The sequence below is a fragment of the Panthera uncia genome, assembly GCF_023721935.1.
Source record: "Panthera uncia isolate 11264 chromosome A3 unlocalized genomic scaffold, Puncia_PCG_1.0 HiC_scaffold_11, whole genome shotgun sequence".
NCBI classification, from domain to species: Eukaryota; Metazoa; Chordata; class Mammalia; order Carnivora; family Felidae; genus Panthera; species Panthera uncia.
This window is the reverse complement of record NW_026057578.1, coordinates 64,546,906-64,574,382: the sequence shown is the minus strand read 5'-3', so window position 1 is coordinate 64,574,382 and position 27,477 is coordinate 64,546,906. Positions and strand designations below refer to the sequence as shown.

Genomic DNA, 27,477 nt, shown 5'->3' with positions numbered 1-27,477 from the left:
CCAATAAATGGCACTGATATATTCTTAGTTCACAAGACTTCATTTAACTTGTTTCTGATAAAGTGGGAGACTAAAGATCTTCATTTATTATAACCGTCATTGATAGCTTCAATCTTTCATTTATAAGCAGAGAAATCAATAGGTTAGTCAATATTTCTCTGTTCATTTTGTTATAATCTAAACTGTACAGTAATGTGCAGTAACTATAGATACTGCTCCACAGTGTATGCGATTATGATTGGAAAGATGAATAGCATTAAATTTAGAGTCTGCTTACTCAGAATAAGTCAATATTAGACTGTACAGTAATTCTGCATTAACTATAGTAGGTTGTCAGGTAATGCTTGTTTAAAAACCCCAATACCATTGCATTTATAAGAGAAATTGTTGCAAATGTATAAAACAGCAGATATACAAGGAGAACACCAAACGTACTTTATTAGCACAAAAAAGCAGCCATAACAAGGCACAGCAAGCAGAAACATACATTAGCAGTCAAAGGGTTAGTGTTGCATACAAATATAGCTTTTCTTTTTTTGTAGCCTTGGCAATAGCCATCAGGATGTAAAAGAACTTTCTGTAGCAGCAGGTAAGGAAACCAAGGAGCACTCACCAGTGGTACAGAGCACATGAACAAAAAGACACAAGAATGGATTCGACTAGTGCAAAATGTCTAGGACAGAACTGTAAATTCAGTTCGTTACTAAGAAGCAAACACTAGAACTTGGTATTACTTCCAAAATAGCTCACTCAAGTAGTATTGCATACTATTCTAAGTGACAAAAAGGTGCTAAGTAAAGTTATTTACAGATACAATGGTTGTACAGTACCTTTTAAATCTGCAATGTAGGTTTCAGATTTTCCATTAGAAATTAACTGCACTGAAATTCTATAAATTGTACTTAAGCAATTCAGCTACGAGAGTTTACAACAAAGATATAAATACTGCCATCCAAACTGTTCATTACAGTTTAACAATAATGTCAACATCAGCAACCACTGTAGTTATTGTTATCTGACTTGGTTGGGCATCTTCTAGTCTCATTTCCTTCATGGTTCACAAACTCATCATGGGCAGAGAAAGATCCAACTTTAACTAATGAATGATTAGAATGCGTGTATTAACTTAAAAAAAAAATCACACACAGGACTACACTGCAGCTATTCCCAATGTGTTTTAAGTTAAAGCACTCATTAAAAAAAATACCTAAGGCCTTTAAATAAAATTCTACTACCAACTTTGTAAGCCTGAAATTTTAAGAACTATTTAGAAAACCTGGTTTATTTAACAGTACCTTTTGCAGAAGAGACAGGGGACTGACTATAAACTACATCAACACTTAAGTGAACTGCACTATGCCCTTGTGGCCAGAAAATTGCATTTTTTTTTTTCTCAAAGGAAGGCAGTCTTTATTTTTTGGACTTCCAAAGCTTGATTTATAGTAACTACAAACATCACTACTTTTGGAAGGTTATAGAAAAATTCTTAGAAAAAATAACAATTTCAAACATTAGTCACACTGTTGAAATACTCATCCAATATTAATAATTTGTTCTTCAGTAAGAAATAGAATTCTTCATAGCAAATGCCCCAGAGTTGCCTCACTCAATTACTACAGTCATTAAAAACCAAAACGTTAGCTCAATCGACAAAGTGTTTTTGTAGCCTCACTGAACACCTGTAGCTGTCTTCTGTTGTCTCAACAGGCACCACATTCACCTGACTAACAGCAGACTGCATCTGACAGATACTAACACTAAGCCTACATACTGTACTGAAAAAACCTAACACTGATACGTGTGCTTGCTATAGGTGTACTGTCTGATGCACATAAAAGCAGATCTAGTTAATGCCCTTTGGGGGCAGGAGAGTTTACTTTGCCTTGACCGGTTCTCGTTCTAACCAGCGAACTCTAACTTTTTGCTTATAATGATACTCTTTCAAAAAATCCTGCAACATTGATGGTAAAGGGAGCCCATCAATTCCATCATATGTAGTGCATCTACAGATTACAGCACGGCAGATATACTGCAGGCTAAAAGGGAAAGTCCTGTTTAGTGAGATAGTAAGCAATGGTTCAAAAAACATGCAAGAACTGGGATCTTTATAATGTTCTAAGAGTCCTGTTACAGTGGAGGAGTGAAATACACATGGGTCATGGGCATCAAAACTAAAGTTGTGGTTCCACTGTTCAATCCGGGCGTGCAGGGACCTGTTGTAGCGCCGGAAGCTCACGGAGAAGAGGTAGTCCTCTTGCGCAGAGTCCCTGAGCAAGAATGTGCCTTCAGGTTTTCCTTCAAGGAGGGCTTCTGCTTCGTAACGGTCCATCACTCCCCAGTAACAGGGATTCCCTGTAATCTGAAGCAAATCAGGCACGAGGCAGTGTATGTAATCAATCTGTGTATGGACTTTCCAAGCTCCCTGTCTGCTAACGTGGGCATGGCTATCTCCAGACACCTGACGTTGCTTCTGCCTCCGAGACTGTAGACACAGGGTAGTAGTGTCCTCTTCTGAGTCACAATTAACTTGTGGAATTGCAGTATTGTCCCCACTTACTTCGGTCATTCCAGGAGCTAACTTTGGTCCCAGTTTATATAACGGATTAACCTGTGCGGTGGCTTCAAACGTATGTATTTGTGCGTTGGGAGGAGGGTCAACCCCCTCTTCAATACTAAGCCGTCTTCTCTCTCGAAGTCTATCTTCTTCATCTTCTGTAGAAACCAAGGATGGATCAAATGTATCAAAAAACGTTGAGTGTGGGCTCACAGGGGCTGTATGCTGTTTAATCAAATGCCATTTTTGGGCTAAATCTGAGCCGGCAGGAAAAGGGCATTTCTCAAGCATTAATTCAGAAAGGTGTATTTTTCTTTTATTAGAGAAGAGGGGTTTTGACTGCTTGCTGTAAGTTCGCATGGGAAAACACAAGCCCACCGTATCCTGCAACCTCTGTCTCAGAGAGCGACTTCCCACAGTTCTGCTGGACATGCTGTCCATATCGTGCACCGAGCTTACGCCATACCGCCTCTCTCTCCTTTGAAGTCCGCTTCGAGTTCTACCAAACTTTTTATCAGTATCCAATGAACTCTGTGTCTTTGTAGAACAGGAATGTTTTTTCTTCCCACCCCATGGGGCATGCCGAGAGTAGGAATCTCTTCTTGCCAGTCTTGTTCCTGGGGTGACACATGAATCATTATCCTTTTCAATGCTTATTTCAACAATCTGAGGAATTTCAGTGGCACAGTTAGGGTTTCTCCTTGAAGAATTCTTTGAAGGGCTTAATCCCAGTTGTAAGGCAACATTTTCTCTTAAGGGACTGCTTTGTTGCTGAGGAGCTGAGTCTCCTATACTGATGTTTCTCTCTTTAACAGACAGGTATCTGTTGGAGTTCATGTCCACATTTTCACTACGGCTCCCTCCCTCATGACCGAAGAGATTTTGACACCTGTATTTGAAGTTATTCCACATCTTCCCCACTTTATCCATTGATTATAAGATCTAAAGACAAAATAGGAAGAGAGAACACTAAGTTAGGTGGTATGTGCGAACAAAACAGGCAGTTCCCATACACCCCCCCCCCCCCTTATCGTTGGAAATTTCAGTGATGCGGGTCAGGAATCTGCCCTCCCTTGCCCTGCTAAAGTGGTGAGGCAAACAATGCTGGTAGTGGTAAGGTCTCTGGCCCTTTCATGGCACTCACAGCACCACTAGTCAAACTAGTCCTCACTCACCATTTCCTTTCAGACAGAATACTCAGATCTCATGGGAAAGGAAACAAACCCTCTCAATTAAACTCTGGTTTCTTTTTCTCACGAATCAACCTAATGTTATTATGACACCGACTTTGGTCTCCTTACTACAACTAATTCAGGCACTGGCTCAAGTACTACAAAGGGAAGATATGTTCTGTATTGTTGAAACATATCTGTATTCAACTACTCTGAAGTTGAAATCAGGACATTTGTGTAACACATTAAAATTAGTTCAAAAATCTTTAAGTACTAATCTTCCTGACTTCACTTACCAACTGCTATACTCCACTCATCTGGCAACCTACAGCTTACAGATAAACCACTTGTAAAAATTCAGTATCCTCCCTTCCTATTCTGCAATGTATTGAATTTTATCCACAATCTTGAAGAAGCAGTTTGAGTAGAAAAGAAAATAGGAGGAAAGAAAGAGAATATTTGGATTTAAAAGGAAAGGTGTCTTTCAGCTTCCCAATTCTTAATCCTGGAAAAGCCTAGAGATAACAGAGTAATAGAAAAAGCTATGATACTGCAGTAATTAACAAAACAAATAAAAAATATGCAATTTGGCTTCTTTATTTTTGTTCCTTTAAAAAAAATCAAAAAAATCACACTTTACAAATTATTTTACGACTCTAACACTGACAGTCACACTGTCTCCTTCAATAACCTAGAAGTCAACATTAGAAGAAATGGAAAAATGTAAATTTAAAATCAAGTGGTTTTGTCACCAAAGGATAGCAGAAACTTTTTTTTTTTTTTTTAAAGTTCTTTCTTTCTATTTTGCCATTTAATGAGTATGGTACTTTTTTCCCCAGAATTTTGTTTTGTTCATGTTTATTATCTCATTATGTTTTACTCTTCCTAGTTTACAATCCTGCTGGAATGTTTTTCTTACAGTGGTGACAGGCATTAGAGCTGACCTTTCTACAACTGTGCCTAATGCTCTTTGTGATAAATAGCTGGATTTTCAAGATGCTGACTAGGGCTAAGACAACAATAAAAAATAAGCTTTATATAGCTTCATTCTAGTTTCTTACAGAAAGGGCTCTTGGACTAATAATGATGCCAACATAGAGAATTTATGCCTATGAAATCATAAAATACACTTTCAGATTATTCTTTATTATAAGCATACTGCTAGGTATATAGCAGTTAATATACAGAGGGGCAATAGGTGAAAAGCCCATGATCACAGCAATTCCTGGTCTCCTCTTATGTGACCTGTTTTTATTTTGTGAGAAGTTGTGGTTTCTTCTTTTTATCCTTAGCCTGGGCCTTTTTTACATTCATTGTGTCCTTTCCATGTCCTTTCCACTGCCCCCGTCCCACCCTCCTAAAAGTCCTTTTGTTAGACAGCAGATCTCTTAGATTCATCTTCTGATTATATATATTTTCTTTTCAACATTGCATTTCTTTTTCTTTTCTACCGTCTGGAAGATTTCTTTGGTGCATCACTTTGCAACACTTCTACTGCAGTTAGAATGTTTCCTATCACAGCTTTAATTTCCAAGACCGTTTTTCTTATTCTCTGAATGTTCTTTTTAATAACATTCTATTCTAGCTTCTTGGATGAATATTTCATTTCTCAGAGGATACAAATTTTTCAAATGTTTTCTTCTTTTTTTAACACTTTAAATGTTTTTATCTGTTTCTTTCTTTTTTCTCCTTAAATCTTTAGGTCTCTGTTTTTTATTTTGGAGGCTTTCCACAAGTGTCTGATGAGTCCCAGCCGTCCATCACAGATGATGCGGCCACAAACACGCTGATCAGAAGCTCTGTCTACGTGATGGTGCAGGAGGTTGGGTTGGGTACTTGTAAAATGACTGGCTTTCCCTACGAGGTGAGGAGGCAATGAGTTGGTTTTTTATTATGAAATCCACAAATGCCAGGATCTGTAAGTCTTGTCTCCTGGCTGCTTACCCTGGAGAGAAATACTCCAATTTCTTCTCTGGGACATGTCCACCTGACTGCCATGTTCTGAGAACAGGGCAAGGAGAATAGTAGGGTTTTAACCACAATATTCAGACTTTTGCTTAGTCCTTATTTTTAAAAAGGTGTCCTTATTTTCAAAAGATACTCCACTTCAGTCCTGACTGGACCTCTTAGATTAAATTTCTCCAAACTCTAACCTCTAGTTTTACCCTGGTAAAAAACAGCAGTAGTCTCCTGACTGCTAAGGGTAAAGGAGGGCATGTGTGAATCTGAAACATACAGACTTTCCAATACTCCTATGTTCAGCTTCATATTTCACCCTTACCTTCTGAGCTAACTGGTTCCTCTAATTTCTGAGCCAGCACTATAGATTGCTTTGCTTATTTTTAATATCTCTGTCTGCAGCCATTTATATCTGTTTTCTCCATTCTGTTAATTTCTAGCTACCTGCTTCTACTGAAAACCAGTTGATCAATCAGGCTTATTATTACTTCAGTCTCTCATTTGCTTTCTTATGGGTTTATGCCTTATGCCTTCTTTTTAAATTATTATTTGAAACAGAGAGCACACACACAAGCGCGCAGGGGTGAGGCAGAGAGAGGGAGAGAGAGAATCTTCTCTCAACGTGGGGCTCGATCCCACGACCCTGGGATCATGATCTGAGCCTAAACCAAGAGTCGGACGCTCAACTAACTGAGCTACCCAGGTGCCCCCCTTATACCTTTTTTATTCCTTTAATTTTAGTGAGGTTCCGGGAGTGAATAAAGTTAACATGCCAATGTTCAACCTGACATATTTAACTGGAAAGCCCTCTTTTCACTGTTACAGAGAGTGAATAGTACACCACACAGAAAACCCCCTACCCAGATTAGTGATTCTTTCCAAATGGAGAAAACAGCAATTTTTTTTTTTTCCTGGGGTGAAGGATCCACACAATAAACACTGGCTGCATAATATAATCACCCGGAAAGCTCTTTACACTACATGATACACAGGCCACCTCCCGAGAGATTGTGATTCAATTGGTCTGGAGATGGGCCTGGACACTGCTGTTTTTTAGAAGCTCCTGGGTGATCCTAGAGTCGAGCCGGAAAACCACTGACCTACTCCAGCCATGGGCTCCAATGGTAGCTCTGAAAGACGTAGGTAGGAGGACACTGCTCTGTAGCGGCTGGAGGGATGGCAGCAGTACTAAGTACACCACCCACCACAATCTCATTACTGGTTCTCTTCGTTTCATTTTTGCCATGTACACAAGAGGCCTATGGAATCTTAGGAAAGACTATCTACAGTAGTGCCTCTTAAACTACCCAGAATGAAGAGGCAGTTTCTTTTTAATTTCACAAATCGATTCTTTTGTAAGACATTCTAAGAATACATTAGAAAAGTGAAATGTGAAAAAAAGACGTATGAAACACAAGTGCCAATCTTATTAGATTGAATAGACATAAAATAACTATCAAATAGCTATAGAATATTTTAAATGCTTCTTTTTAATTCCTATACTTAACTTGTCCCAGACTGTTAACAAATAACACTGGCACCGGTTCACAGCCCTCACAGTAGCTCGTCATCTAGAGCTGTGCTGTCCAATACATGGGTTATTGAGCCCCTGAAATGTGGCTGGTGCCATATATTAAAATGATAAATAGTTTGGATATAACTAGCCAAATATATTATTAAAATTAATTTCATCTGCTTTTTACTTTTTTATGAATGAGGTTTTTTCTTTTTAAGGATAAGTGCCAGCAGCTTATTTAAAATTTTATTTTAATGTTTATTTTTGAGACAGAGAGAGAGAGAAAGAGAGAGAAATCATGAGTGAAGGAAAGTCAGAAAGAGAGGGAGACAGAATCTGAAGCAGACTCCAGGCTCTGAGCTGTCAGAGCTCTGTGCTGACAGCTTAGAGCCTGACACGGGGCTTGAACTCACGAATCGTGAGATCATGGCCTGAGCTAAGTTGAATGCTTAACCAACTAAGCCACCCAGGAGCCCCGAAGTTTGTTTTGTTTTTTTATGTTTATTTATTTTTGAGAGAGAGAGAGACAGAGAGACAGAGCATGAGTTGGGGAGGGGCAGAGAGAGAGGGAGACACAGAATCTGAAGCAGGCTCCAGACTCTGAGTTGTTAGCACAGAGCCCGACGTGGGGCTTGACACGAACTACGAGATCACGACCTGAGCCGAAGTCAGACACTTAACTGACTGAGCCACCCAGGTGCCCCTGAATGATGTTTTCAAATGTTTATTTATTTATTTTGAGAAAGAGAGAGAGTACATGTGTGTACATGCGCGGGGCTGGGGCAGAGAGAGAAAGAGCATGAGCAGGGGAGAGGCAGAGAGAGCGAGAGAGAGAACCCCAAGCAGGCTCTGCACTGTCAGCTTGGAGTCCGACGCAGGGCTTGAACCCACAAACTGTGAGATCATGACCTGAGCCAAAATCAAGATTCAGACATTTAACCAGCTGAGCCACCCAGGTGCCCCTGCCTTTTACTTTTTAAATGTGCCTACTAAAAATATTAAAAATTACACATATAGTCCAAATTATATTTCTGCTGCAAAGTACTGATCTGGATCAGGGGTCAGCAAATGATAGCCCAAAGACCAAATCTGGCCTGTGGCCTGTTTCTGTATGGACCCTAGCTGAGAATGGTTTTTACAGTTTTAGAGGGATAAAAAAACAAAAACAAAAAATCCACAAAGAATATTTGACAGAGACCACATGTAGCCTGCAAAGCTTGAAATATGTTCTATTTGGCCTCTTACAGAGAAAGTTTACTGACCTCGGTCTAGAGTATGTCACTGTGGACATCAGAAGAGTAGTATTCAAGAAGTCCAAAAGTCTCTCTTCTCCATGTTTATAAGATAAATTCTGTAGCTATTTATTTCAGCTATACCTGGAAAATGTCCATTTTAGAAAGCAACCAAACTTAAAACCACTTATTATCTCCTTATACGGCTCTTTATATGCTGTAAAAACAAGTGGGACATGTAGAAAACATGGACTTGCCAGGTTATAGAAGGCTGTTTCTAACACTGAACCTCGGTTTCATTTTCACAGAGCATGAAATTTAGTGAATTCCCATTCCTAATCTGGAGACTGTTGCTAGACTGCATCGTGACAAAATATTCTAATTTAAAGAAAGACTATTATGCTTCCACATCCCTTGGGGATAGAAAGTAGATTTTTCTTGACATGGGGAATGTTATGTGGGTGGCTGTAATACTGCAAAGAAAAAAATACTGATAGTGATTCACAGATGAGTCCATGTAAGAAGAATCAGGAAAGCATTTCAACTATCTTAATATTTACAATGTCAGTTTTGAGGTTCTTCTGTTTGTTTTGTTGTTAAATTTTTGGAAATGTATTTAGCTGAAACTCTGAGGCCTAACTTACAAGTCCATTACTTTAGGGCTTTATATAAAGTTACACAGGACTAAAAAAGTGTTAAATTTCCTATGTACTGACTCTAGATTACAAGTTCATCATCCATTATAAGACTTCATTCACATTTTTACACCTGCATAGCTGTCCTTAAAATGATCCAAAGCAAATTCCTAAAAAGTCATTCCTTCCCCCAAGGACAATCACAATTTAAAACTGGTTTTATAACTATTGTAAGTTAAAGAGCTTTTGTTGAAAAATGATATCTAACAGGATAAGCTATAAATCAAAATTATAGAAAATCAGAGGTCAAATTCCATTACTACAAAAATTTACATATATAAAAAAAATTAAGGACTATAGTCAATGGCCCTCTTAATGTCAAGCAGTATATGTTACAAAATTTCCACAAAACAAAATAATTTAAACAGTTCATGGGGTTCATTTCAATGGGACTTAATTCATACTTTATTAGAAATAAATTAAATTCAACAAGTTTTAAGACTACATGGCACACAATAGTGGGTAAAGAAGGGGAATATAACCCAACCCACATCCCTCCGCTATCTATCTCCCTCCTCTTAGTCTATTTAGACTACTTTAGTCATGGTAATATCTGTCCAGTGAAAAAAGCCCTTCAGTCACAATAACAAAAATCAAGACAACAGGGACTGATTAAAGTATTTTTGTGCCAAATTCAGGTACAAGAGGAGGTTCAGGAGAAATGAGCTTTGATAGATATTTTGGTGGCACTTCAATAGTTTTTAGAAAGAGATGATACAGTGTTTAATATTAAGAGTAAAACGGAAATCCAGGGATGTATGGCTGTCATAGCTGTAGTCCCGTAAAGAATCTGGGAACCATTTGGGCTTTTAAAAATGTTATTTTTTAATTGTAATTTATACACTCTCTTGTGACATGGTTTGTGTTATCTAACTGGATGCCTGTTTACCTTTTATACTGGTATTTAATATCATGTTTTGTGGGTAATAGATGGTCATATAATTCAACCTTATATACTTTACACTTTTACAACACACATAATATATTAATACAGTAGACCATGTACACGTGCACTCGAAAACTGTGAGGCCCAGGGGCGCCTGGGTGGTTCAGTCAGTTAAGCGTTATGACTCTTGATTTCGGCTCAGGTCATGATCTCACGGTTCGTGAGTTTGAGCCCCACATCAGGCTTCGTGCTGACAGTGCAGAGCCTGCTTGGGATCTTTTCTCATCCTCTCTCTCTGCCCCTCCCCTGTTCACTCTCTTTCAAAATAAATAAATTAAAAAAAAATATTTTTTAAATGTGAGGCCCAATGATCTAGCACACCCAGATACTTCTGTTCCCACCAGTTGAGTTATACTTTTACAGAGTCAGTTATGTTAGCTTCCAACATTGTCCATGTTATTTATACTTATTATTGTAACAATGTGATTTAATTGTTAATTAACCTACTGAAATGTGGAGGAATGGGGAAGACTGAGTTGAAGGACTCTGAAATAATAAAAGGGAGATACCACTGTTGAAATAGGTATAAGCAAGAAAATAGTAAAAGAAAAAAAATCAGAAAAAATACTGCAAAGATCTACAAGGAATTCTAAAGTCAGAATGCATGATCAGAGTCTGAATTCTTGTTCTACCTAAAAAACCCAAACTGGAAATCTTAGATGATACATACAGGATATGGTTTCTACAAGATAAGTAATATGGAACTGCAACTAGTGAACCTACTCTCAAAGAAAAGATCTTGGCCCTTAATAAAAAATCTGGCAAATGAACATGCAGTCTTATTCTTGAAATTAGAGTAAAATATTTAAGGTATGTATCCCTTCTTATGACTTCTTCCTTTATTACACTTTGTAGGCCACTGGTCCTAAGTGAATCAGATAAGAGGTCTTCCTCAATAACCATTTAATTAAAATTTACAGTAGTGCCAAGAGGGTGTAGTACAAAGCCCTAGGAGTAGAGACACGACCTAGTTTATGGTGATGGTGAGCAAAGACAACGTCTCTCTGAGGAGGTGATAGTTCAAAATTTTGTCCTGACAGATGAATCAGGACGGTTCTATAGGCAGAGGGAACAGCATTTGCAAAAGTCCCAAAGCAGGAGTGAGCATGGCCTGTGTAATGGCTACATGAGCAGAGACTGGCAAGTGAAAAGACGAGTGTATAGGTGAGGCTGGTGAACTTTGGAATCAATGAAATGAGAATAAGACAGAATGCTAATACTGCACTGAAGACTACTGTAGCAGACAAGTAGGAGCTCAACTAGGATGGTGATGGTAAACATGAATATGAAATGTTGAGAAGTCAAATCTATAGGAGTAATGACTGATTGGAAATGAGGAATGAAAAAGAGGCAGATATCAAAAATAACTGCCAAGTTTCTGGCTTGGGAATTGGGAGTATAGAGATGCCATGACAGAAACAGGAAACACAACAGACAGAACAGTTTGGTAACTGAGGGTTGGAGAGAGTAACAACTTTAAGTTAGGAAATGCTGTAGTTAAGACAGTTATTGAGATATCTAAGTGAAGCTTCATTGGTCCATAAATGTACGTTCATATAATGCATTACTATACGTATAGCAGGCATGATAAACTACAGTTGTTTGCATCTATATGTGAATCTCAAAAACATAATGCTTAGAGAAAGAAAGGATATAGATGATACCTACATGATGAATCAATTTACCTTTTAAACAGGCAAACCCCCAAATATATTGTTTAGGCATACCTAGATATATAATAAAAATGTAAAAACCAGGGAAATGGCTCCCTATTGAGGGGAAGGATACAGAATTAGAAAGAGGCACTTAGGGAGCTAACATGGTTGGGGGGTGCTGGTTGGCTTAGGCAGTAAAGCATGCAAATCTTGATTTCAGGATTGTGAGCTCAAAACTCCACATTGGGCATGGAGACTACTTTACATAATAAACGAACATGGGGCGCCTGGGTGGCTCAGTTGGTTAAGCATCCGACTTCAGCTCAGGTCATGATCTCGCAATTTGTGAGTTCCAGTCCCGCTTTGGACTCTGTGCTGACAGCTCAGAGCCTGAAGCCTGCTTCCGATCCTGTGTCTCCCTCTCTCTACGCCCCTCCCCTGCTTGTGCTCTGTCTCTCTCTCTCAAAAATAAACATTACAAAATTTAAAAAGAAAACAAACAGATAAATAAATAAAACACTGGTAATTTCTATTTCTTAGACTGGGTGATGAGTACATGGTTTTATTTATTAACTGTTCTTCAGACTGCACTTACATTTTATTCACTCTTTCCTGTGCATGATACATTGTATAACAGGAAAAATTTTAAATTATACAGGCCACATTTTGGCCACAATGGGAATTAATAACCAGGTATTAAACAAACAAAAAAACCACTAGGAAAATATAACTCTTAAGTAAAAGAGGAATCCAAAACTGAAAATTATAGACCATTAAGAAAACAACGTATTCATATATTAGAGATTTTTTTCTGCATGGAAATTTGGGGGTATTTATCAAAATGCTCTTACTTTTAATTTGGAAATTATAGATTTTAAACTAGATGGTTACCCTAAAGCAGGCAGAGTTAAAAAAACAAAACAAAACAAAAACAAAAAAACACAAAAACCAACAACCAGAACAAAACTCTAAACAGATTTCTCCAATGTAGTACAGGTGTCGACAAAACTTTTTCTGTAAAAGGGCCATATAATAAGTATTTTAGGTTTTCCAGCCCATACATTCTCTGTGGCAACTACTGAACTCTGCCATTATAGCCTGAACATAGCCACAGAAAATAAGTAAATGAGTAAGTACGACTGCATGTCAATAAAACTTTATTTGTGGTCAATGAAATTCAAATTTCATGTCATTTCCACTTGCGACAAAATTCTTTTTCTTCTGATTTCTTTTTCAACCATTTAAGAATGTAAAATTTATCATTACCCTCAAGGGTTGTACAAAAACAAGTGGCAATCCAGACCTGCCCTAAGGGACATACTTGGCCACCTCTGATATAACACATTATAACACCTTTGATATTATATTTACTAAAACTAATGGTTATTCTATGGAACAACTTAGGGAAACAATACCTTAAGAGGATAATCTTAAATTTGTAATGATAAAGGTATATGGATGGTTCCTAGAGCATAACAGCAAAAAAAAATGGGAACTATTTCTTATAAAAATGAAACATATACATATTAAGGAAGAATTAAAGCACTATATAAACATATCAAAACAAGTCTAACCTCACCTGAAATTCCACCACTCAGAGATAACCACTGGTTATGTTAGTATATGTTCTTTTTTATACAAGAAGCTATACATAAGATTCTTTAATAATTAAAAAAATCTCCTTCACGTTGGTGGCTATAGCCCTTCTCATTTCTTGAAAAATGTATTTTTATTTAATTAGCTATGTCAGAGATGGGATCAGATGAGTAAAAGAGAAAAATGTCTAGCAGCTATGTTTTTTAAACCAACAAATAAATCCAAGAGTCTTTGAAGTAAGCAATAAAACATCAAACAAACAAACGTCTAGCAAGCTGAACAAAAGAACAGTGGTGACAAGGATGGCTGAGGATGATTTCCATTACTGAATGCTAACCATGTGCCAGGTACTGATATAAAAATTTTGCTTCTCCCAACAACCCCGCGAGAAAAAATGATCTCAACTTTATAGATGCAGAAATGAATACAACAGAGAGATTAGTAATATCCTGGATGTAAGTTTCTTCCATTATTATCAGTCTGTTCAGGTTTTCTAGCTCTTCTTGAATACAGCTTAGAACTGTACACTAACAACTCTAAATCCAGGTAGTGTTATGACAAAGCTCTTTAAAACCTATAGGAATATATCATTTCTATATTTCTTCAACTATTACAGAACAAGGGTGGAACTGATATTAAAAGTTGACAAAGCTATGGGGGCACCTGGGTGGCTCAGTGGGTTAAGCCTCCGACTTCGGCTTGGGTCATGATTTCACAGTTCGTGAGTTCGAGCCCCACGTTGGGCTCTGTGCTGACAGCTCAGAGCCTGGAGCCTGTTTCAGATTCTGTGTCTCCCTCTCTCTTTGCCCCTCCTTGCTCCCTCCCTTCCTCTCTCTCTCTCAAAAATAAACATTAAAAATATTTTTTAAAAAAAGTTGACAAAGCTAACACATACATACTGAAAAGAAAACTACCGCTTGTTCCATTTTAATTGTAATGAGTGAAACAATAATCTGACCAAAAGAATGCTGAGTAAAAGGTGTATTCACAGGCTTACTGTGAATGTTTTACATGTTCTAAAGCATCCATGTTTCTCCCCAGGCTTCATGGTACAAGTGTGGTGGTGGGGTAAAATGGAAGTAACAAGAAAACTGATGTTTTATATAAGAAAACTATATATTTTTTGTAGTTCACATGTTTCTTTTGCCATTGTTTCATTATTTGTATAACTTCTTCATTTACAAAAGAAATATGTATGCCTATCTACTATGAAAGTCCTAACCCTTTGTATAGGCTTGTGTGCCACTCAGAAATGTTCTGACGGGGCGCCTGGGTGGTGCAGTCGGTTAAGCGTCCGACTTCAGCCAGGTCACGATCTCGCGGTCTGTGAGTTCGAGCCCCGCGTCAGGCTCTGAGCTGTCAGCACAGAGCCCTACGCGGGGCTCGAACTCACGGACCGCGAGATCATGACCTGAGCCGAAGTCGGAGGCTTAACTGACTGAGCCACCCAGGCGCCCCTACAGTAGCCCATTTAAAAAAAGAAGAAAAAGGGGACATCAAATTAAGAGTCAAGTCACAGTGTCAGACTACATTAATACTTTCTTCAAAAAGATAACTGAAGGGCTATTTCTTTCTTTTTTTTTTTTTTTTTTAATTTTTTCAATGTTTATTTTTAAGAGTGAGAGACAGAGCACAAGCAGGGGAGGGGCAGAGAGAGGCAGACACAGAAACTGAAGCAGGCTCCAGGCTCTGAGCTGTCAGCACAGAGCCCGACGCAGGGCTCAAACTCATGAACTGTGACATCATGACCTGAGCTGAAGTCGGACGCTTAACCAACTGAGCCACCCAGGCGCCTTGAAGGGCTATTTCTAATAAAAAAACAAGTAAATAAAATTTGTATCTCCGTTTCTCAAATTTTACTCACACAATTCTAACTTCCAGTGTGTAGGAGGGTGCTGCAGGCCATCAAAATCCCATTCTTAAACCCAATCACTTGCAGAGATGCTGCCTGCCCTTTGCTTCCAGCAGCATAATGTAAAGGGCACAGGCATGAGACAGTCTATGAGGAAGTGGAGCAGGATACAAGGTTCAAGTCCAGCTTTACCACTTTAGAATGCTGCGAACTTGGATGTATTCATACTTGGATGAATTTCTGAACTTAAATGTCCCTCTTGGTAAAATGAGGATAACAACACCTACCTCCTGGGTTGGATATGAGGATCAGAAACCACATCTATTAAAGCCTTTCACATGTGAGACACTCAAAAGACAGGAGGCTTCAAAAATGCTACCAGTACTATCTAGCATAAAGTTTTAACTTTTAAATAATTCTCCCATTCAGTTCTGGGTCATGGCAAAATGTCAGTATCTGTCAATGTACAGTATCTGTCAGACTGTAAATTCTATTAACCATTTCAACTTCTGTATTATTTCCTGGGAAACACTACAGGGATTTCAATGTTCCAAAGCAGTTGAAGCTATAGTTCATCTACAGCCTAAACTGAACATAGTTAATCTGCACAGTACTGGGCAAGGCCCAGAAACATAGTCTTCATTCATTTATTTTTTGCTCTAATATTCCTTGTTAATCTATAAAAACAGTGCCACAATATTACCATACAGACACTGCATACTAGAGGAGCATAAAATCCTAATAAGTTACACTTCATTTTTCATGGATAAAGTATCTTATGTAATAAGCTAACAAATATACCATTCACTGAAACGTTTCTTATCTGGCCAGCATTACTGGCAGACCGTGGTGGAACACAACGAACATATGCTTTAGCTTCAGAGAGCCCGAAAATCAAATTCAAGCACTCTGCTAGCTGTGTGAAATCTAACTCTCAGCCTTTCCATCTAAAAATAGGAACAATTAGCCCTCTCTTACAAGGGTTTTTAAGAGGATAACGTGATACAAGGTAAGTACAGCTGAGTAGATCACAGGGGCTCAAAAATGGTAGCTTTTGTTTTACAACCACTCCAAAGCAGGAGAAGGTACATGTTGGTGACAGTAGCATAAAGCAAAGCTGTTTTATGTCTATGGAGAGGTAATTGGTGAGTTAGTCTTTCCTTCACCTCTTGCCTCAAGGGAGGCCGCTTCAGTTAGGCAAATCAGGCACCTTCCCTAAGCGCTGTGACAGTGTGTGATTAGTACTGTAGATACTGCCTCTACATGCATACAGACACGTGACATCAACACCCCTGTCCCCCCATCTCCCTTAACACCAAAAGGCAGCTACAAACAAACAAACACCAACAAAGCAAAACAACTCTCTGCTGAAGAATTTGGCAGAGCAAGTTACTAGGCTGGCTAGTCTTAATCCAGAAAAGAATCTCTGATTTGGGAAAGTGCTTAACAATGAGCTCCTTGTGATGGTGCTAATAATTCACAAAGAATATTCAGTTACTAATGGTAAATGAGTAACTGTAATCTGGACCATTTCCTTCTCCAGGAAGGGTAACCATTTTATAACCCCAGCAGTTTAGTATCACAAGAAAAAGAAAGACTCTAAGGACTAAAATAAGATGATTTTTTTTTAATAACAATACTTTCCTTTTACCCTTTTACTTTTTGTCTAAAACTACTGAGAATACATGTATCCTCCTCGTATAAACTAAAGGGCACTACTCTCTTCTATGCCAAATTTTAGGCCTGAAGAAAACTAAGGGTCTTCAAATAATTTGATAGCTTGTAATGAATCTAAGAAAGAAAACAAACATAATTAGGACAACTTTCCTTTTTTGATCTAGATTCTCTACCAGCTTAAGAAAGAAGAAAATTTAAACATCTTGAAATCAGTCTATTCTTTAGAATATTTGGGAGGGATCTTGGAAGAAGTAAAGGCAAATAAGGATACCATTTAAACACTTACGAAAACTAATATCAGGAAGAACACTTTGACCAAAATTACAGACTAGGAACTCCAAGTAATACACCCCAGTTTTGTGTTATCTATTACCACACAACATACAATTTTATTTAAAAAAAAGAGGACAATTAAAAAATCTTTAACTTGCTAAAAGAACAGAAATAAAACCTTATCTATCAAAAGCTGAGAAACAAATAAGCTGAAAAGATGATTAAAAATATACTCATTTTAACATTTACTGATACTGCATGTGGAAGACATTATACTGAAAGTTCACATTCTCAGATGAGAATACTTGCTTGATACATATTTACTCTAAGCTGACCCGCATTTTAAACAAACTTTATTCTCTGTTTACCAAGTATATAGCAGTTAGAAACTCCAAGTTAGAAACGGGGCCTGGGGTTAGTGTGCCCACACACTGAACAATCAAGAGAAGACCAAAACCCTTAGAAAGCACAATAGTCTAGGGTCACAAACTACAGGGATGAATACTGTAAGACATAAGGGGAACAAACAGAGATATAAAATAAAGATTTATGGGGTAAAAGGCCATTATGAAAAACTTTAAGCCAATAAGTTTAAAAAGAAGAAATGGCTAGATTCTTTGAAAAAATATAAATTTCCTAAGCTGACTCAAGAAGAAATTAAAAAATCAATAGCCCATAACCCTTAAAGACTTTGAGTCAGTAATTAAAAATCTTTGCACAGGAAAGCACCAACCCAGACAAGCATTCCAGGCAGAAGTCACTCTAACAACTGTGATTTCTAATCACTGGTGGCCAGAGCAAGAGCTTAGGGTGAAAAGAAAAGCGACAGCCAGCACAATATGGCTAGAAGAAGAAATAAATGCATACTAATTGGAAAGGAAGAAATAAAACTGTCCATTCTCAGATGACATGATTGTCCATATAGAAAACCTAAGGAATCTTAAGGAAGGAAGGAAGGAAGCAAGGAAGCAAAGAAGGAAGGGAGGAAGGATGGTCCTTCCAGCAGGGTCACAGGATACAAGATAAACACACAAATCAAATCATATTATCTATATGCTAAGTACAAATATATCTATATACTAACAACAAACAGTGGAAACAGAAATTAAATGACTTGCAACAAAGAAAATGACCTTAAAGGGCAAGAAAACAGACTGATATTTCTGTTAAATAATTCCTTTAACCAAAGTCCTAACTTCTATATGCTCCAGAGGATGAGATTAAAATGGAAAGGGGAAAATATGCTAGAGTTACCACTGTCTTCGTGCTTCCCTAGGGAGCAATGAACCGTAAGAATGTGGTCTACAGTCCAGCCCATAGCCGTGACAGGTCTGTCTGTTCTATCTCACTGCCCCTCTTCCAGGTTCAGGCTTCAGCATCATTTGCACGTCTGAGTTGTAACAGCTACCTAGCCTATCTTCCTCCACTCCCTGCCCTCTGAACATCTTCCATAGTATTGATTCCAGGATTTTAAGCAGTTAAGAACAAAGTCTAGGTACTCTATATCTAGTTACTTCCTCCATACTTTAAGGACTATGCACCAAAGGAGCAACAAACAATAGTTCTCAGTATCATAACTTAGGAATACAAAGGTAACTAACATACCTGAAATTATAACACTTGGAGAAAAAACGTGACCAAATGGTTGTTTTTATGTGTATAAGGAATCTCTCTCTAAAAAGGAGAATTCCTTCGAAACTCTTAGGAAAAAAATTAATATTGCAAATAGTTAAAAATGTAAATAAACAACCAGAAGAGATCTGTGAGGAGTCTTTCATGGGAGATGTTGAAGAGGATAAGCAACCCTCTGTCTCTAGCCAACCCAGGTAGTCTTTCTTCCACAAGCAACTGAATTAACTAACCTCAAAGGGCTATTGATTTTTTTTTTAGTGTTAGAATTAAAAAAAAAAAAAAAGCATAGCATTCCACAAAGAGAGTAACATTATTTAAGATCTAGCAGCAGCACAGCAGTTACAGTTCTGATTCCTGATCACACTATTGTCCAATTAAAGTGTAATCCTAACACCCAACGTACAGAGCTGTCTAAATAGTCTCATTACCCACAGCTAGTCATGTTTCAGTCAAGTGCTGATTTAATGCTCAAACACTAGAAGTCAGTGCTAGCTGCAAAAATACCTAATAAAAGCCATACTGTTCTGTCAATACAAACTCCCCCCATCTCCCGTCTCCCCCCAAAAAAACCTTCCTACAGAGTTAAGGGAATATTTACTTCCCATAAATATAGCTTAAAATGGGGGTTCTTTTTACAAATAGAGAAAAATAAATTTAAATAGTTTCAAAGATGAATCAAGCAGTTTCAAGTACAGTTAATTCTCATATTCTCCACCCTGTCAAATAATAATACTCTAATTTTCCCCTATGTCAAATTTTCCAGTTAAATACTTGGATCTAATGTGAATGAACCACTCCACAATTTCTATTTCTAACTAGAAATCACAAATATATGTGTCAAAATCTGATTTTTAGAAATCTTGATTATTATGTTCAAACACCTAGTTTAAGGAATATCAAACCATCCACAAAGATTTTCTATGCTCTGTACCTAATCAAATTACTTCAATATGTGGTCTGCATTATTTTGAGTTCCTACAGATATACTTTACTGGAATTACAACTTAATATTACACCCTCAACTTTTATTAAGAATTTATAAAATGGGGCATCTGGCTGGCTCAGTCAGAAAAGCATGTGACTCCTGACTTCGGGTTATGAGTTGGAGTCCCACGCTGGGTGTAGAGATTACTAAAAAAAGAGAAATAAACTTAAAAAAAAAAAGAATTTATAAAATAAATGGCCTGTATTATTCCATATTCTAAAAAATGGTATCTGTCATATAAAGACCCACACAAAAAAACTCCTCTTTGACTTTACTGCCAAGACTTCTCTCTCTCAAAAAAAAATCAATATGCTTCCTTTAAGCAGACAATGAAAAACAAAACTTATACTGTTCCTCCTCTCTTCTGCTATTATCAACAGGAAACCCACACGAAAGACCTTAGTTTATAAGTTTGTGATTGACTTGGAGATCCTCCTTCTACTCCCGTACATAAGGCTAGATCAACTATCATTATACTAAATGTTCAACCATAGGTTTATTATTAATCATCTTTTTTCCTTCTGTTTGGAAGTAAATGGGAATAAAAATACAGCTAACAGTCAAATTTTCTGAAACTTGAAAACTGTGCTTCTGGGTCTATAATTTAGTCATCTCAAATGTTCCTATAAAAGGAATGGGTGAGAATTTTAATGAAGTAAATAGAAGGAACCATATGACCTCTCAAAGAAGAGATGGGAAAGCCTATTTAAACAAAATGCTGAAGAAAGAAACCAAAAGGAAATCCAAATACTTAATGATATAAAATTTTAAACTTTGGTTAACCAAAAAAAACCCCACAAACGAAATTAAAGGACAAATGACATACTATACCTTTAGACCATTGGTTTCACAATTAGAAACTTATTCCAAGAAAATAGTCAGGTAAGGACATAGATTTACATACAAAAGATAGGCCTCATAACATTATTTTAGCAAAAATTTGGCAATAACTGTATTGTTTAGTTAATAGAGAATTTGTTAAATAACTTGTGCTACTTTCATATGCTGGAATAACAAAAAGACATTAAAAACCATGTCTCCGGAGTTTTTAAAATTTTGGAAATCTTCATGATATTAAACGAATATGGACATAAAACAGTACATCTAAATTTACCTCAACATACACATATACATATAAACATATATTTACTAAAGAGATTATGCATAGGAAATACTAATGGGGTTATCTTGGGTGGGTTTTTTTATTATAATTTCATTTTTTTCCTTTTCTGTATTTTCGAAAACATTACATTCAAATGTATTCATTTCCTAGTTGGAAAAAAAATGCTATTGAAAAAGGAAGCAAATCTTGAAAAAGACCAAACTAATTTCATATTATAAACCCAGAATTTTGTGTAAAACACATAAGAAATAAACAATGAAGTATTAAAAAAACACTTTTTAAGAAAAGGTGGGGGGACAATGAGGAAGGAAAAAGTCACACAAAGACGGGGGGTGAGAGAGGTCGGCGAACCAAATCAATGGGGAAAGGAATAATACAGAGAGAGATCTCCACAAAGCCAGCCTGATTTTCTCAAACAGTACTAAGTAACACTGGATTTGGGGGAAAAAAAACCCTTTCTAAAAGAGTACCAATAATAAGTAATGTGCATTTTTTGGTACATGGAGATACTATGTATAGGACAACCAACAGAAGTAGATTATGCGATGCCATCAAACAATACCACTTTTGACACAGCTGAGGTCAAAAGACAAGTTTCTAAAATGTAATCAAAAGGAGAAGGGAATAAGCAGTGGTAGCAATGGTGTGTATTCCATTGCCATGAAAACATTCTCAAGTTGTTAATCAAAAAAGTAGCACTCTGATATGAATTCAACTCTTCTGTATCAGTCTCTTCTGGCTGCAGAGTACGGACATTCACTTAGGTTGGCAAATGTCATTGTGCATGGTGGGGGCCAAGGACTGGTTCTAAGTATGAATGTGAGGAAAAGGGAAGTAATAAGAATTCTCACAGAAATCCAACAACAAAACCAGTAACACAAGCGGGGGTAGGTCTCAAGGACACTGGACCTGAGAACCTGGTCTGGTCCCAAGGCTGCCCTAGGGGATGGAGCAGAAGGAGTTGGTGAGTCCTCATTCTAGTGCCCCTGCTATTGTGGTGACTCAGCAACTCCCTGGGTGCCAGCTTTTGGTATCTGATTTGCCTCCAGCCACCAGCTGGTCTCTCTGCTCCTACAGTCTAAATTTTTTTTAACCCCACGGCCACCACTTTGTCATACCTTTTGCTAATTCTTGGTGCATTACAGGTCCCTCCTATCTCCTTCTCAAATTCTGCTTCTTTCCACTGCTTAACTGCAAAATCTTTGACTTTTTCTACGTTCTGTGATCCAACATCATTGTGTGTCTCCTTACAGCAACCACCACTCCCTTCTACTTGTCTACCTTGAGTACATCCAGACAGAAAATTAAAAGTTAGATTAAAAAAATTTTTTTTTAATGTTTATTTATTTTTGAGATAGAGAGAGTGAGCAGGGGAGGGGCAGAGAGAGAGGGAGACACAGAATCTGAAGCAGGCTCCAGGCTCTGAGCTGTCAGCACAGAGCCTGATGCGGGGCTCCAACTCACAAACTGCGAGATCATGACCTGAGCTGAAGTTGGACACTTAACCGACTGAGCCACCCAGGCGCCCCAAAGAGTTAGATTTTTTTAACCAGCCAATGAGATCTGTGGGAACCTGACTGGTTGGGCTGGTTCCCATCTGGACAAAACTCTCTGTGCTAGTGCACCCAGCTGGCCAGCGGCTGACCTATAACTGGCGCCTCTGATTTGGGCACCCACACCATTCCAACCACCTACAGCCAAATAAGAGAAGGTCATTTATAATGTAGAGCACAGCTGCCTTGGTTTACTCCCCCGGCAAATGTTCCCCTTAGACATGACTGGGAAAAGCAGGAGCTGAAACTGCTCTGTGACAACACATAATAATATAGAGATGTTTAATACTACTCCAGAATCCTACTCTAGAATTTCATAAATCATGTTCTTTGGATTACTAGTATGCTATAAAATATCAAAAGGCATTCTATACATAAAGCTTCCAATTTAAGTAAGATAATGACTGAGCTCTCTGAGAGAAGATAACTTCCTGGGCATTAGTGCCCAGACTTATTTGACAATGGCTACCTTATTAAGATTAGATAGGACACTAATATTCTATCAGTTTGGAAAATGCTATCTTATAGTGCTACAACTTTGCCCACCATCCAGAATCCACCTCATTAGTTTCAAGAAAGCAGGGACTTTGTTTTGTGCCACGTTTGGTATGTATTATATGCTCAATATATGAATGTTTGTGAAGGTCATTAACAAGGAGGCTGAAGGAAAAACAGCAAATAGGAGGCTAAGCGGGGGAAAAAAAATCAAGATCAAGAGGATACCATATCTGGTAATGACAGACTAGGATTTTTCAGACCAAACCTCCTGCTGAAAACAATTAAAAATCCCTAAATACGAAAGAAAGAAAGAAAGAAAGAAAGAAAGAAAGAAAGAAAGAGAAAGAAAGAAAGAAAGAAAGAAAGAGAAAGAAAGAAAGAAAGAAAGAAAGAAAGAAAGAAAGAAAGGAAAGAAAGAGAAAACACCACCAACAACCAAAAACCCCAAGCCCCAAAAGCAACTTAAAGTAAAAAGCTGACAAAATGGTGGGAAACTGCCAGAAAATTCAAGGGACAACTGGGACCCCAGAGAGGTAACAGGACCCCCCTGAAGACACTCTGGCCCTGAAGGCATTTGCAGGTAGAACACAGCAAATAAACCTCACAGGGTGGGGGGAATGACTGTCAGGGTAAACATGCCTCAAAAGGTGGAGAGTATAAGGGAACTCTTTCCCACATTTACCTGGGACCCCGAAGGGCTATGATCTTAGGTAAAGGTAAACTGTAACAAAACCTAAACCCTAATCCCAACCCCAGGGGATTGTAGGGAAGGTTGCTTTAGCCCAGAGAAAAGCAAGAGAAAGGAAGCATGGTGGGTAGGAAAACCAGGATACAAATCCCTAAGACTTTGTCCACCCCAGACAGGATTTGCAAACAGGGTTTGCAGTCTGGGTTTGCACGGCATATTCATGTGGTGGAGCAAAATGGGTACAATGGATTAGAGAAATAAAAATATCATACATATAGCATATGGATGAATGGCACAAAAATCAGTCAGACACAAAAGACTCCATATTGACATATATACATATGCCTGCACATATGTGTACAAAAGGGCAAAAATACACTACATCATTTAGGGATGCACACACAGGCAGTAAACTTTACAGAGAAGGAAAAAATGATTATCACCGAAGTAGAAATGTTACTTCTGGGAGATGGGATAGGGTAGAGAGAGCTGGGCTCTGATCGGGAAGGGGCACTGGCAGGCACTGTATGTGGTTGAACACGGACAGTGCTCTACTTCTTAATCTGGGTGGTGTGCTTTTTAATCAGTCATTAAAATGACCCTTTATATTTTATTCACTGTTCAATATATATGTATATTTCACCATAAAAAGGGAAAACAAAGAGCAAAAAGGCAGCATACATGAAGGAACAAAGAAAGCAGAACGCAGTATTTGTTGTAGGCATTAGCAAAGTGCTGCTAACAACCACCTCAGGAATCTTTAGTGAAACTCAAGTTAACAGTCCATCTCTACACTAGACTATCGTTTCCCTTATTATATTACCTTTATCATTAGTGTAACATGCTACATCTTAAGACAATTTCTAATCTAATTGTAAGAGAAACACTCCTTTGCCAAGTTTCTTTTCCTACTTGACTCCATATGGTTATATATATTTTGCTATATACACAAAGAGCCATTCCGAGAGAGAAAGCCATAAACATTTGGCACAGCAGATCCAACAAAATGTTCCACTAAAGAAAAACATGAAATATTCAATTACATACTGGCAGATCACTTCTAATGTTATGAAATTAAACTACACGTTAAGGAGTTAATTCAATAACTTACAATAATACTTAAGTTTAAGTACATAACTCTCCGTGGCATGATGGTATTCTGCCACAATACTGATTTATTCTAAGATGCTGTTCCTTATGAAAGAACCTAGGTTCTTGCCCCTGTTCTGCATCCCATTAGCCATGTAAGCAATTTGGATTCCACTTTCCTATTTAACAGCGTGGGAGAAGAACTTCAGTTTCCTGGGTGTAATTTATGAACTATTTAACTTAGTCCCTTTAGTTGAAATGAAGCTAATGGGAAAAAAATTTGTTTGATTTTAAGAGTTTTCACATATATGTAGAAGCTGTAAGAACATGTGTTCTTGCCTTTACCGTTAGTATTTTCTAGGACCAATTCTTACCTCGTCAAGTATAGCTGGATGTGTATGAGAAGCACACTTCCAGACGACCCATTCCACCCACTTTTCAGTCCCAATAGCCTAAAAAGTCTGCCTCAATTTGGCTATTCCCAATTGTACTTCATATTCACTATATCTAAAATTATCTTAAGATTCTTCCCCAAATTGGGATATCAGTACTCATTTTCTACAGAATTTCTCAGAAAAATTTTATTTTACTCTTCTTCCACTTACCACCCTTATATTTAATGTTACCTAGTTCACCAGTTTCTTTTTCCAGAATGACTCTCACTGCCAATAGCCTTGTTCAGATTTCTACTGGCACACTCCTAAACTTCCACAACACCTTAGTCTCTCTTCTCTTCCTAGCCTCTTAACACTGCTAGACTCATCCCCTTTCAGGAACAGTCAACAGTCACATGCAGCATCTTTTACCCGACTTTCACTTGCTGCCATCCATCATTAAGCCCTGTTTAATCCCAACTTAATTCTTTTTCCTCTGAAACACCTTCACTACTCTGTAGTTCGCCATTCAATTCAATGTTTAATGTCTATACCAAGCTCTAATTTCTCAAAAAGGGTTTACTGCTAACATCACAGTTTGTTCTCTTCTGCTCAGATTGTTGCAGGCATGTTAACTGTATCTCTATAATGGTACTGTGAGATTCAAAAGACAAAGAAGTCTTCTACTTCTTTTGGTAACTCAAAATACCTAGGTGAGGGATGGGAATTTATATCCAGATGTTTTTGGAAAAGACAGAAAGGTATCAGAACCAATGTACTCTATTGTATTCTGGCTCTTCAGTCTTGGCTCAAGCAACGGAGTGAATCAACTGCTGGCTCGTAAGGTGGCTAATCAAGTCTGATTCACCATTTTGCCAAACTGACCAAACAATCAGCAGCAACGGGAAAGTGTTTTGAGATTCTGCTTCAACCACTGTACCTGTACTCTACTTAGAAAACTAATTGAAAGCTTGATCTGAGAATTTTAGTAAACGTATTAGAATACTATTTGGACTATGTGACCAGTTGGATAGAGGCCAAAACCGAGAATTTTCTAGGCAGCAGTCATATTACTGGCAATCAAATATTCAATCATACTTGTCACTAAGATAACTTCCACTTAATAACAAAGGGGGTCAGATGATAGGAACAGAGCTAATTTTCCTTACTCCACCCTTCTTATTCTTCTTCAATGCTAGAGAATTTCATAAAAGCAAACCACCAACCTACAGCCATAATTTCTTTCTCATGGTCCAGTGACAGTAAAATCTCTGTATTTTGTTTATTTATTTTATCTCTACACCCAATGTGGGGCTCAAACTCATGACCCTAAGATCAAGAGTTGCATGCCCCTCTGACACAGCCAGCCAGGAGACCCTAAAATCTCTATATTTTAAAATGATAGGGACTCACAGGTTGTACTCTCCTATGGCTTTAACATATAGCAGGAGACTCTTAATTAAAATGAAATCTAACCTTTTCTTGTGAAAAGCCACTTATGCTTCTTTCTAATTCCACTCTTGTACCCATTTTCCAGATTTCACACCACGATGTTTTTCATAATTTTATTTTTTAGCTTATACTTCAGAAACTGTGATTGGGAGAGGGGAGTACATTACTTCCCATAAAGCTGTGTTCCTAATATAGTGATTGTTTTCATCTTCTTTTTTTAAATTTCTTTTAAAAAAGGTATATAATTATGTGGTTTGTGTTTGGGGATAGTGGTGGTGAAATTAGAATAAGACTGCATCTCTCTTGAGGATATTTGTAAAAAAAAAACAAAAAACTCCCCAAAACAGTGTAACACAGCAACCCAAACATCCACTGACAAATGAAAGGATAAATAAAAGGCAGTACCTATACATGATCATACTCAGCCTTAAAAGGGAAAGAAATTCTGACACAGGCTACAACATGGATGAACCTTGAAAACATTATGCTAAGTGAAATAAGCCAGTCACAAAAGGACAATATTGTATGATCCCACTTATATGAGGTACCTAGAGTGGTCACATTCATAGAGACAGAGAGTGGAGTGGTGGCTGCCAGGGCTGGACAGAGAGGAGAATACGGAGTCAGTGTTTCATGGGTACAGAGTTTCAGTTAGGGAAGATAAAAAAAGTTCTGGTGATGGCTGATGGGGATGGTTGCACAAAAATGTGAATGTACTTAATGCTGCAGAACTGTCTAAAAATGGCTAAAATGGTTAACTTTTATGTGTCTTTTGCCATAGTTTAAAAAAAAAACGAGTAAAACACAGAGAAGAATATACAATCTTTTAAGTAACTTTGTGTCCTGTGTGGTTAATTTAGAGGCATTACTGAAAAGGAGAAGCCACACCCTCTTATCATTGGCAGTGTCCTCTCCACGTAATGGGAGAAAATGGAAAAAAAAATTAAGTCTAAGAA

At 37.8% G+C, this 27,477-nt stretch overlaps 1 protein-coding gene across 2 annotated transcripts in view; it reads right to left on the bottom strand.

Annotated features, from left to right (window-relative positions):
• Positions 1-412: 412 nt before the first annotated feature.
• The window catches only part of SOCS5 (suppressor of cytokine signaling 5), a 63,021-nt gene continuing 35,956 nt past the window's right edge, over positions 413-27,477 (bottom strand). For both annotated transcript variants that reach the window (XM_049650222.1, XM_049650221.1), the window contains one exon: positions 413-3,496. In XM_049650222.1, coding sequence (XP_049506179.1) covers positions 1,874-3,484 — 1,611 coding nt within the window. In that variant the 5' untranslated portion in view covers positions 3,485-3,496 and the 3' untranslated portion in view covers positions 413-1,873. The remainder of the gene's footprint in view (positions 3,497-27,477) is intronic.